At 49.8% G+C, this 13,101-nt stretch overlaps 1 protein-coding gene across 5 annotated transcripts in view; it reads right to left on the bottom strand.

The window, feature by feature from the left end:
- Mavs (mitochondrial antiviral signaling protein) overlaps nucleotides 1-12,103 on the bottom strand; it is a 29,624-nt gene extending 17,521 nt beyond the window's left edge. The window contains exons 1-6 of one of the 5 annotated variants that reach the window (XM_052724591.1): nucleotides 11,991-12,103; nucleotides 7,452-7,632; nucleotides 5,735-5,912; nucleotides 4,114-4,283; nucleotides 2,922-3,075; nucleotides 171-664 (exon numbers count right to left, since the gene is read on the bottom strand). In XM_052724591.1, coding sequence (XP_052580551.1) covers nucleotides 171-664; nucleotides 2,922-3,075; nucleotides 4,114-4,283; nucleotides 5,735-5,912; nucleotides 7,452-7,568 — 1,113 coding nt within the window. In that variant the 5' untranslated portion in view covers nucleotides 7,569-7,632; nucleotides 11,991-12,103. Of the gene's footprint in view, nucleotides 1-170; nucleotides 665-2,921; nucleotides 3,076-4,113; nucleotides 4,284-5,734; nucleotides 5,913-7,451; nucleotides 7,633-11,773; nucleotides 11,887-11,990 lie in introns of those variants that run through there. The other 4 variants (XM_052724587.1, XM_052724589.1, XM_052724588.1 and 1 more) reach the window with 4 other exon arrangements.
- Between the last annotated feature and the right edge of the window lie 998 nt (nucleotides 12,104-13,101).

Here is a 13,101-nt window from a genome sequence, read left to right as displayed (position 1 = left end):
CCTGGAAAACAAGGGGTAAGGGCTGGATGAGGCTGATTCCCTGTCCCAGTACCTTGAGAACCAGACCAGAGACAGCACAGAGGAGACCAAAAGGGTCTGAGGGCAGAGCAGAGGACCAGCTTGTCTTGGCAAAGTGGACCGAGTCACTATTAGGAGGAACAAAAACTCACCTTGGCTCGGTTGCTGCTCCTGTCGGGTGGCATTATGTTGGCAGGTGCTTTGGCCACACTAGCAGGCACTTTGGATGGCATTGTGCCAGCATATGCCGAGTTGATGGGTAATTTTGATGGTGCTGTACTGGTGGGCACAGTAGAGGGCATTGCAGCAGCAGTGGACTTTGTACTGATGGGCAACTTGGAGGACACTTTGGAAGACATGGTAGTCACCGGCACCACTTTGGTAGAAGAAGGCACTGAGCTGGTGGTCACAGAATTGATGGGTACTTCCCCATCAGTGCTAAGACAGGTGGCAGCCTTGGCCTGGTCACCAGCTCCCTTTGTAAAAGCCAATCCAGTGGAAGAGGAAGACAAGGAGGTGTCAGGAGATGGAACCGATGCCATGACCCCAGGCAAGTGGCTTGTCCGAAGGGCAGTACGTGGTAGGGGCTTGAAGGAAACAGTTGGAGACACAGGTCCATGGGGTGGTGTGGGAATGGAGTCAACACCTACAGGTGAGGAGACAAAACCAGAAACAAGCCCAAAGGATTGTTTTACATTGAGGACTAGAGAAGGGTCCCCATGCCCTTGGTTACACTGTCCCTACCACATCCGGTTTCCCAATTTCCTATCCATGGAGAAGACTCTTGCCCTTAGCCCTTGACATAGAACCCTAGTCTGTCCTATCACCAAAATAAAATGGCCTCTACCTTCATTCACACCCAAAAGCTTGATGCTCATAAGTTATTCTTTTTTCCTTACACCCTGGACACTTGCCTCTTCTCCGACTTCTGCCTCTTCTACCTTGTCCTGGGCATAAGCATTAGTGTCCTGAGACATTCCCCTCACTGATGTTCCCTGCTACCTTCTAGCAGGAGCAGTCCTGAATCACGAAAAGCAGGATGGCTCAACAGAACCACTAACACAGTCAATCGAACCATAGGCATACGCCCCGAGGAATAAGGACCTCGTAGTCCCAGAAAGGGAGCTTGATCTGGAAAACCCAGAAATAGGTGGTAACAGTACATAAGGGTGATGACATCAGACTCTTCACAGACCTCTCAGGATACACATGCCAAGGCTGACAAACATCAGAAGTGATGTCTGATGTCTCCCCCTAAACCTAATAGAAAATCACCTGGTACCTGTGATCACAACATGCTACAAATGAAGTGCCCTTTACCCTCATGGTTCACAGCAGTATTTCCTGATAAGTGTCTTGTGACAAGCTGACATGACAGGGCACAAACAGTGACTGAGGGCTGTTTGGGGATGAAAGAAGTCAGGAGCACTAAGATGATTTCCCCCAACCTTTAACTGTTCACACAGCAATTCTAGGGCCCTGAGGGCTGACCAGGCACCAGTGACAAACAGAACAGAGTTAGGAAAGTAGAGGTGAGCCATTGTAGTCTGGAAAGCCAGGGTGGATAGAGTATAGTCCTGAGGGGAGCACCGGGTTCTGACCCCTGACTGACTCATCTGGAGTTGAAACACTTTAGTGATTTACTGATATCTTGGTTACTTTTCGATTGCTATGACAACATCATGACCAAGACAACTTATAAAAGAAATCACTTAATTTGGGGCTCACAGTTCCAGGGGGGTTAGGTTAGAGTCCATGACCATCATGGTGAGGAGCATGGCAGCAGGCAGGCATGGCATTGGAGCAGTAGCTGAGAGATTACATCTGATCCACAAGCATGAGGCAGGAGAGAGAGAGAGAGAGAGAGAGAGAGAGAGAGAGAGAGAGAGAGAGAGAGAGAGAGAGCGCTAACTAGTGGGGATGGCACAGGCTTTTGAAACCTCCAAGCCCACCTCTTGGACACACCTCTTCCAACAAGGCCACACCTCCTAGTTCTTCCTACAGTTTCACCAACTAGGGACTAAGTATACACATGTTTGAGCCTCCAGAAGTCATTCAACCACCACAGCTGGGAACTAGAGATCTTGGGCAGTGGTGTTTAAGAGCTCCCTTGCCGGGCGGTGGTAGCACACGCCTTTAATCCCAGCACTCGGGAGGCAGAGGCAGGCGGATCTCTGTGAGTGAGGCCAGCCTGGTCTACTGAGCAAAATCCAGGAAAGGCGCAAAGCTACACAGAGAAACCCTGTCTCAAAAAAGAAAAAAGAGAAAAAGAGCTCCTTTATCAGCTAGTCCTATGCTATCCTTCCCTTCTTCAGGCCCTGGACAATTGCTACCAGGCCCTTTTACCTGAGTGCAGAAATAGCCCTAACTCTCCCTCTCATGCAGGAATGTAAGGCAATACACACCTACACAGCAATCACACTTTCCAATGTGATTTTGCCAGTTTCTCCATTCTCAGAATCTGGGCTGGCCTTATAATTTCTTTTGACCACAGATTAAAGCAGGAGTAATAAGACCAGTTTTGAGCCTATGCCTCACAGCCCTGCCTCTCTTTTACCCAGAGCCTTGCCCAGATGCCATGAGTTGGGTTTGTGTGCTAGAGGATGAGAGAATGAAGAGGCACCAGCCAATGGATAGTAGCAGAATAAATGCATATGTCAGGGAATACATGAGAGGATATCAAGACAGAAGACCTACCCAGCTGAGCCATGTGCTAATAAATGACTGCAATTTAAGCTGCTGCTACTCCACTTACACACACAGACACAATCACACACACACTCTGAAGTGAATACCCTTTATTCCTATCCTGCATCCTGTCCAAGAAAGGCCAAGTGGTACTGTAACCCTAACCTTCACTTGGAAGGCCTAAGAGACCCCGCAATAGCACATTCTATGCATACTTGCTGTATAGGTGCCACTCAGTTCCGGTTCTTGACCATGATGCTCTCTGGAGGGCTGAGAGCTGACAGCTTGCAGGTTAGGTGAGGGTATCAAAGAGCCACCAGACGTCCTCGGGATGGCCCCAAAGCTGGCCTGTGGGGTTTGCTCTGAATTCTGCAATAGAGGAAATGGTAATAAGCAGTTGCTTCTCCCAAGAGCTGACAAAGAGCAGCAGATATTTATGGGGCATCTCCTTCCAGCCTCAGCTCCTATTCCCAGGATCCTGGGAACCCTTGCCTTGCTTCTGGCCATAGATAACCTTCACATACCAGGGGTAGCTCATCAATAATATACTTGCCTATTATAAGTCTTGAGTCCCCAGAATCTATTTGGTTTTGATGTTGCTGTTACTGTTTTTGTTTTGTTTTGAGATAGGGTCTTATGTATCTCACTCTAGCCTTGAACTCACTATATAGGTAAGAATAACTTCTGATCTGCCTGCCTCTACTTCCTGAGTGTTAGACTTACAGTCGTGTGTCGTCATGCCCAGTTTATAATTAGAAATTGAACTCAGGGTTGTATTTATGTTAGACAAGAACTCTACCAACTGAGAGCTACATCCCAGCCTTCCAGGATGACCTCAAGTGCTTTAAAAAAACAAAAAAAAACAAAAAACCATGCCCTGCCCACGTTCCCTATCCATGTGCCTGTGTCTGGCTCTATAACCACTGCATATAGCTCTTTCCAGCAGTTTCTGCACAGACCCCATGGCTTCAGACCCACAATCTGGGGTCTCTTCTATCCCATGGCCGACTCACTTCATCTCAATAGAACTAGTTATCTTTCTCCCATACCTGACTTTACTGTTGACAAGTAAGAGCCCTGTCACCATCCACCCCTGACTTCCTGAGCCTTCATCACCTCCCTCACATTCCAATCTGGTCACCTTCCAGTCTTTTACCCAGCTCAACATGTCACATGACCATTACAAAGACCTCAAAACCATGGCCTCCTAGGTAGCTGATGACAGAGTGCTGAGGTGGCCACAGGCCTGGCCAGCAGTCAGGTAGCTAGTGAGGGAACCCTAATATTCTTAGCAAGAGGCATGATTTTCAAGAGGTAGGAAGGGGCTTCTGGAAAGCTGGGTGGGCAGAAGTGGGCAGGCAGGCAGCACACAAAAGCAGGGACTTGAAGTAGACTGTGAGAACCTACCTCTTCTGGGGACTTTGGTGGCTGGGTGTCCTGGACAGGCCTGGGGTAGCCTGTTTTCCCTTGGTAGTCACTGTCAGAGATGCTGTGGCCTGGAGCACACGCAGAAGGTCCTGAAGTTGTAGGAGGAATTGCTGGGCATTCCAGTGGGGCTAGGGAGCGGAGTGAAGTCCCTAAAGAACAAAGATATGGCCGGGCGGTGATGGCGCACGCCTTTAATCCCAGCACTCGGGAGGCAGAGCCAGGTGGATCTCTGTGAGTTCGAGGCCAGCCTGGGCTACCAAGTGAGTTCCAGGAGAGGCGCAAAGCTACACAGAGAAACCCTGTCTCGAAAAACCAAAAAAAAAAAAAAGAACAAAGATATGTTGATGTCCAGAAAGAATCAGAAGTATCCTGGTACTAGAAGAGGCCTGGAAGCTTTGGGATGTCTAGTCTCCCTTAAATAACTCCAAAAGCTGACCTGAAGTGGGATGAGTTCTATAGAGGTGATAAGCATCACTGGGGAGGGGGCAGGAGGGAGAGGAGCTGGAGGAGACAGGAAAGGTGGCAAGGGACATGGAGGGAGGACATGAGCCCAGGCACACTGTCAGTGGTCACTCCTCTCTGTCCCAAAGCTTTCTCCTCACTGCTGTCATCCCCAACTGACCCTTGCCATGGCCTATCTCTGACCCTGCCATTTCTATTTGAGAGAGCACTGTCGACTTCCATGAATGAAGAGACCAACTTGGAAAGAAAGGAGGAAAAGAGAAAGAAAAGCAAACACGGTGTGTTCGAGATTGGCTTGATTTTTCTTCTGGATCTTCTCTTCAGGCCCAACTACCACCCCACCCCAACCCCGTCACATGACTTGGCAGGGTCATTAAGAGGAATTAAGGAGCAACTGGGCATCGAGGTGTTGGGCTTAGAAACCCAGATGTTCTCAGAGAAACTGTGGGGAGGAAAAGAGAAATGAAGAGTGGGTGAGTGATTGGGTGTAGACTCTACACTCTACACTGTAGAGAAAGGAGACCGGGGAGAAAGCAAGGACCAAGAAGGCAGGCAAACACCAGAGCTACAAAACTGACAGCAGGTGCCTTGTGCTGGGCATAGGGGAGGCATGGAACCCCAGCTACACACTCAACAGCATCACCCAGTGGTGTCCATCTACTGCAGCCACACGTGAGGGGTGTGGCCATTAACCCCACTGTGACAGACTAAGAAATTCAGGGATATGGCCAAAGGAACAGAGCTAGTGAGTGGCTCAGCTGGATTAAACCCAGGTATACCCTACGACGCAGCGTGATGGAGATAGAAAGTCAGGAGGTTGGCCGGGCGGTGGTGGCGCACACCTTTAATCCCAGCACTCGGGAGGCAGAGCCAGGTGGATCTCTGTGAGTTCGAGGCCAGCCTGGGCTACCAAGCGAGTCCCAGGAAAGGCGCAAAGCTACACAGAGAAACCCTGTCTCGAAAAACGAAAAAAAAAAAAAAAAAAAAAGAAAGTCAGGAGGTTATTACATGTAATTTTAAAAAACATGTAATTAAAAAAGAAGGAGAAAGGCAGGAAGTACAAGGCAAAGGAAGAGGGAGATTGCAAGCCAGAGAAACAGGCAGGGACCCAGGCAGGAGACTAGGGCAGGATGCTCACCAGGAGGCAGGTAGCTCTGATAAACTCGAGTCACTTGCTCAGCTAGCCCAGGCAGCTCACAGATCTTCAGTGCATGGATGAAGCACTGGACCCAGCCAACACGACGCTGGAGCTTATTGAAGAGTTCCCAGAGTGTGTCCTGGTTCCCTAGTTGCTTGTAGGAAGCCCGCAGTCGATCCTGGAAGACAGCACAGCCACCCTACTCAGGCCAGGTGGTCTAGCCTTTTCTCTACTCAGACGAGAGCTACTGCAAAGGGGACACTAGGAAAGCCACGAGGGGCCGGGCGGTGGTAGCGCACGCCTTTAATCCCAGCACTCGGGAGGCAGAGCCAGGCGGACCCCTGTGAGTTCGAGGCCAGCCTGGGCTACAGAGTGAGTTCCAGGACAGCCAGGACTGCTTCACAGAGAAAAACCTGTCTTGAAAAACCAAAAAACAAACAAACAAAAAAAAACCAAAAAACAAAGAGAGCCCCAAGGGGAAGGCAGCTATACTTAGAACCGGGTGAGAGGCAGACCAAGGCCGGGGTGGCAGCCCAAGTACAGAGTGAGAAGGAGCAATCAACAACAGGAAGGGCTATGGCCATGTCTAGGTCTGCGGTCGTCCCATCCCTACTTTACAGAGGAGGTGGCAGAGGCTGAGCGGAAGCAGAGCAGCAAGGGGGTGGCGCCAACCTTGAATCAGGCAAAGAGAAGAGTGAATGAATTGGGAAGGAAAAGGGGCCCACCAGCAATGGGATGAAAGGGACAGAGAAGAAAGGGAGGGGACCAAGAGTGGGAAGCAAGGCCCTGAGAGTACTGGGGAACTCTAGAAATATGGCAGCAGCTGCAGTGCTTTTATTCACTGGATTCCCACTTGAAAACCATCAACCAGCTTGTAGTCCCAACACCAGAGAGGCTGAGGGAGGAGGATTACGGGTTTGAAACCGGACTGGGCTACATCGTAAGACCATGTCTGAAGAAGAACGAGAAAGGAAGGAGGAATGAGGAGAGGGAGGGAGAGGAGGAGGAGGAAGAAAAGGAAGAGGAAAACTTGGTAGAGGACTAGGAGGAGGAGGAGAAGAAAAGAAAAACAAGGGACAATCCATGGGAAATATTAACCGCAAACCAGACGGCAAGGTGTCCTGATGAATGCCCGACACAAGGTGAGGCCAGTGCACTCTCTACTGTCCAGACCTGCACTGTAACAGTATTTGCACAGGAAACAACGGTACTCCTGAGACACCAGAAACGGGAGACCCCAACAGCACACAGGCCAAGTTGCTGGGAGCACAGAAGCCCGTGCCATCTGAGAAGAACCAGAATATAAACCACTGCACTAGCTGGTGAGTGCAGGAGCCCGCAGTAAGTCCTGGTGTGGCAAGACACTGGCGGAGTCCTCAGAACTAACACTCCAGACTCTATCCCAAGATAAGGTGCGATCAGAGAATGAATCAAAACAAGATCCAAAGACAAGCAAAGGAAGGTTCTGAAAAATAGGGAGCCAGAGCCTGGAAACCTGCTGATCTGGTGCCAGGTTCTTGAGTGCAACATAAAAAACGAAGGGAGATCAACAAGGTTAGAAAAGCCACTGTGAATACGCTTGATCTTAAAGTCAGAAAAGCAGGGCAGGCAGCAGCCTCAGAGGCCCTGGCCTGGGAGAAGGGCTGGGACAGGCTGAACATGGATGGCACAGCCCTGCACCCAATGCTCTGGCCCAGCTGTGGCATCCCTGGCTCACCTGGTCACTGGCTGTGAGGCAGGGCAGGTAAGGCAGGATCTCCAGAACGTCAAGACAGCAAAACTTGCTGTGGTTGTCGCGGATATACTTATAGGTCTTGTCCTCAGCAAATGTCATGGCTGCTCAGCTTCTGGAGTAGACTTCGGCCCTAGGAAGGGTGGGATGGGCTGAGAGAGATGGACTGGAAGAAAGATCACACAGGGCAATTCTTTCTCAGCTTTTAGAATTTTTACCTTTTCAACTTTCACTTCTTTCTTTTTTTTAAAGATTTCTTTCATTAATTTTAAAAACTATGTGTATGTGTGTGGGTATGGGTGTGGGTACGTGCATTGGGGAAGGTGCCTGGGGAGACCAGCAGAGGGCACTGGAACCCCTGGAGCTGGAATTACAGGCAGTAAGCTGCCAGACATGGGAGCTGGGATTTGAACTCTGGTCCTCTGAACAGCAGTGTACTCTCCTAACTGCTGAACCACTTCTCCAGGCCTAATCTTTCATTTCTTTAAACAGCCTGTGTTATTACTGACTGGATCCAGAGGCTCTCAAAAATTTTCCTTAAAAGTGAATTGATGAGCAGAGAGCCATCCACCTAGGGCCCACTTCTGCCTTTTGGGTTTAATCATTTTCTAAGGGTTTGGTATCGCTTGTGCCATCAGCTGCTAAGATTGTGGAAGGTACTGGATCCCCTCTATATCTAAGGAAGAACAGTACAAGAGTCACCTATAAATGCTGCTGCTTTTGGGCATACTGAAAACAAGCAAAAGGAGCAGTCCAATATGATGACAGGATAATTCTACTGTAAAGATGGAGAAAATGCAGCACCAAGAAATTGGGCGGCTCGCTAGCTACTTGAAGCCCAAACAACTAAGGGCCCTCAGATCCGATTGTTTCTGGATCGTGATGCAGGCCAACCAGTTTGCCATGTACACATATGTATGTTCTCACGGGAGAAAACTGAGTTCACTACACTGAAGTCACTTTATGGCTCAGGGCAATTACCAGCCTTTTCCGTAAAATTGTTTGGAGAGGGGCTGGAGAGATGGTTTAGTGGTTTAGTGGAAAAGAGAACTTACTTGAGAGCACCAGTGAAGAGATGGATTACAGCAGTGGTTCTCAACCTTCCTACCGCTACAACCCTTTAGTACAGCTCCTCGTGCTGTGATGACCCCAACCATAACATTATTTTTGTTGTTACTTCATAGCTGCAGTTTTGCTACTCTTATGAATCGTAATGAATATCTGTGTTTTCTGATGGTCTTAGGCAACCTCCGTGAAAGGGTCTTTTGGAGAACCATTGGTTTAGATGGGTTAGTGGAAAAGAGCACTTGTTGCTTTTCCAGAGGACCTGAGTTCAAGTCCCAGCACCCACATCTGGTGGCTCAAAACTACCCATAATTCTAGTTGCAGGAGAATCTGACTCTCTCTTCTAGTCTGCACACACTTGGTATACACCCAGACAGACGCACACATAAATTTTTTAAAAATCTTTTAAAAAATGGTTCAAAGAGCTTTGCAACACAGTAGCTCAGGCATATATGCTTAAATTTTTTAAAATATTTATTTTTCAAATTATTTATGCATATGGGTATTTTGCCTGCTTGTATGTTTACACACCACTTTTGAGCTTGGTGCCCATGGAGGCCAGAAGGTGACATTATATTCCCTGGAACTGGAGTTACAGTTGTGAATGGCCATGTGGATGCTGGGAATCAAACCCAGGTCCTGTGGAAAAGCAGTCAGTGCTCTTACCACTGAGCCATCTCTCCAGCCCCAAGATTTATTTATATTTTATGTTCATGGGTGTTTTGCCTGAGTGTATGTCTATGCATCATGTGCCTACAGAGACCAGCAGATGGCATCCAATCCCCTGGAACTGAGTTACAAATGGCTGTGGGTACTGGGACTCAAACCTGGATCTTCTGGAAAAGCAGCCAGTGTTCTTGGCCACTGAGCCTTCTCTCCAGCCCCCTTAAGCTTAAATTTTTTAAATAAGCCACTTTGAAATTCTTATTCATTTATTATTGTATGTATATGATGGGTATGTGAATGTGTGTACACACATGTCACAAGCACACATACGAAAATCAGAGAACAACTTTTGTGAGTTGATCCTCTTCTTCCATTTTGGGTTCCAGGGCTTGAACCCGGGTCACGGGGCTTACACAGCAAGCTCTTTTTACCTGCTGAGAGCCACTTCACCGGCCCTACATTTAAACATTTAAAGGGCCTTACATGCAAGCCAGCATGACTTATGCAGCACCACAGCCTGCAATTCCGCATGTGTTTGTCTACTTGTCTCTTATCTGCCCTCCCCAGCAGGGCTAAGAAAGACAAGGTCTGTGCCCTCCACACCCAATCTGTGTTCTACTGGAGTGGCACTGCTCACGGATCAGCTGGCACACAGCTAGATGACAAGTCCAGAAAGTAATTCTGCGTATGAAGAAAGGAAAACGAGATGACGGGACAGAACTCCAGGAGGAAATACCCTGCTTGAACTGAGGTGATCGAGGAAGGCCCTCTGACTGGTAACATCTGAGCTGAGGGCTCTTCACTGCGAAAAGACTCGAGTCTTGGGCAGAAGGCAAAGCAGATGCAAGTTCTAAGATGTGTGTTTCTCTTCACACACTCCAAGTCCTCAGAGCTTGGAGTGTGTGAAGAGAAAGTAGGTGAGTGAAGTGGTTTGGAAAGCTAAGAGGGGTGGAGGTCAAGGTCAAAGAGGGGGCTAACACGTGAGGTGCTGTGGGAAGGACTCTGGGTTTTATTTGGTGTGAAACGGGGGATCACTGGAAAGCGGAAGCTCTGACTTGGTACTGCAGAACTCTCTGGAGGTTCCAAGGCCTTTGGGAAGCCCAGGATGGAAGGAGGAGGGCAAGGGGGACAAGTCAGGAGACCAAGTGGAGATGATGAGGGGTGTGGCCAGAATGGCCACCACAGAGGTGGGGGAAAGGATCAAACACTGTTTCTTGGGAGCTGGGGCAAGGAAGGCGCCATTTACTACACCAGGGAAGTCATGGAAGAGCCATGGGAAGACGGCACCTCGACAGGTTTAACATGCTGTTGAATTCCAAGAAGATTGTTCAAAAGAGAAGACGGAAGGAGGGGAAGAGGGAACCAAGTGCTCTTTATTGAATATGAGGCCTCTGGGAGACAGCGGAGCTGCTGCAGGTGCAGGCCCCTGCCACATGGGAGATGAAGTACCAGTTCTGCCTTGTGACCTCAGCCCCATGCTACCACCTTCAGGCTAACTACCAAAAGCTACATTCCTACAAAGAGCTATAGTTGGAAGGTCAGGAGATCAGGGAGGAAAGATTAGGGCCTTCAGGAGATGAAAAAGAATAGCTCTGTGGAGGACAGACAGGCTGATGAAACCCTTCCCCCTCCTTACCCATGTCACTTAGAAAGATATTATGAGGCAATCAAATCAGCAATTTCTGCAGTCCAGTCACAACACTGACTGCACAGAAGGGTGGCATGGAGCCTCACCAAAAGCAGAGGAAGCTCACATTTGTTCATTTCTTGAAGGGTCACTGCTACCAGGAGCAGCCTACGGTCCTTTCACACAATCACAAGTGAGAAGGAAGTGATACTGTGCTACGCAGCTGACCATGGGGGACTTGAACCCAGACTTTTTGCCGTGGACTAACAGAGCATAGAAGCCCCAGCAGCAGGAGAGCCACACAGTCCATCTTTATGCCAAGGTCACTGCCTGGGGACGGGACTTGAGGGTGAGAAGATTCAGCATTTAAGCTCTTTGAAAACATTAAATTCTCCCAGACACAGCTGGCGTTAATGCTGCCCTCACTGACATTCACTTGAGTTCTGAGATCAAGGCCAAATGCCCTTCAAGTTTCTGAAGCTTTGCAACATCCAAAGAAGATTTGTTTTGGGTTTTGTTTTGTTTTGCTTTGCTTTCCTGTGTTTTCATCCTCATTCTAAAACTTCTTTACCATCGCAGAGAAAAGGAGATGGCAGGGGGGTCCTGGACACTGCAAAGCTTCCGACCTGGCTCCCATGGAGCTTCTGACCGAGTCACGGAAAGAAATACCCACACTCCCGAGGGACAGGTCTCCTGGCCTCAAACTAGATTCCTGGCGGGACCCAGATCTCCAAGTGCAGGGAGGCTGTTTTGAACAGGTGTCACTGTCCACAACTTTCCAGACCCGGGATCAGACCGCAGTCCGGACTGGCAGGCCTACTCCCTGGCACAACTGCCACAGGTCGTTGAGCGCGGCCATGCCTCGCTCGAGTCACCAGGGCCAGGGAGAGGCAGGAGGCACTCCAAGGTTCTTCCTGTCCAGCCTGGGCAAACGCTCTGCACCACCTACCTGCTCACTAAGGGTGCTGGATGCGGCTCGAGGAACTCCCAGGGTCCCGAATCCCAGTGGGGCGGGCCGCGCTCTCCCATAATCCCGTTCTGGAGCCTCCCGGACCCCGCGTGCCCAAGCCCGGGGCGCTCCTGCGGACTCCGAGCCAAGGCCCCCTCCTTGAAGGACGTTGCTGAGCACTGAGCCCTGAGAACCCACTCCCCGGCTGCAAACTTACCGAAAGGAAACCAGACTAGGCAACAGGTTGACCCGCATGCAACCCTGCAGAACCCTCCCAGATGAAGAGGGCGGGGCGGGGCGGGGCGAGCCGCGCGGCCATTGGTCAGGGCGTAGGGCGGAGCGAGGGTGGGGCCGGAAGCTCGGCCATTGGCTGGGCAGGGCCTGGACGGGCTGGGTAGGAGGCGTTGCTGTTGGCTGGGCAGGAAGAGGCTGGGCCAAGCAGGGCCAAGCCGGTCGTGGGGCGGTTGGGTGAGCCCCGAGTTACCCGAGCCTCGGGTCTAGCTGCAAGTGCTTCTTAGGCCTTGCTTGGGGACCGTTCTGGTTCCCTGTCGAGGCGTGAAGGGAGCAGATCATTCTCTCCCTGCTTGGTCTAGAGCAGTTTCCAGGGGAAGTCCAGAAGCCCAGAAAACTGGCGTTCTTGGATTCTGTCCGACGCTCCTCAAGCAAAGCAGCTCTTCTAGCACTGGAGGAGAGAGGGTCTCCAGTACTTGGCACGCATAAAGAGTGGGGTGTCACGCAGATGTCACAGGGGTGTGAGTGCCTAGCCAGGCGACATGAGTGGGGACCGTGGGAATATGATGCAGCAGGACTTTGAGATATGCACCCGTGTCTGGCGGCTTAGAACCGCTTGTACCTCCCAGCACCAGGGTGACCCAACACCTTTGACCTCTACTGGCACCTGTACTCAATGTACACATACCCAGGTAATTAAAACCAAGATTAAAATATTTTTTAAAACTACATCCACTAGAAAAGATTATAGTGGCTTTATTCATAATAAGCAAATCATGAAACCAATTCAGATGTCCATAAAATGAGTGGGCAGACTGTGACTAGTGCACAGCAGTCAAAGGTTACAACTTCTTGATGCACGTAACAGGGATAAGATCTCACCATAGTGGGATAGGTGCCATGGCTAAATGGTGCTCAGCTAACAGAGACAAAATAATGCATGCTTTGTGCTTCCAGTCACGTTTCAACAAGAAGTAAAAACTAATGTACTGTAGTGGTATTTGCTCCGCCCATGACTTCGGGCTATAGGGCCTGAAGGAGCAGGTGCTTCTGGCCGTTGTTCATGACCTCTTAAAGGGAAAGAGAGCAGGGTCACG

The sequence above is a fragment of the Peromyscus californicus genome, unplaced genomic scaffold, assembly GCF_007827085.1.
Source record: "Peromyscus californicus insignis strain IS unplaced genomic scaffold, ASM782708v3 Scaffold_7__1_contigs__length_154581171, whole genome shotgun sequence".
Taxonomy (NCBI): Eukaryota; Metazoa; Chordata; class Mammalia; order Rodentia; family Cricetidae; genus Peromyscus; species Peromyscus californicus.
The sequence above is the reverse complement of the archived record's forward strand: the minus strand, read 5'-3'. Positions and strand labels throughout refer to the sequence as shown.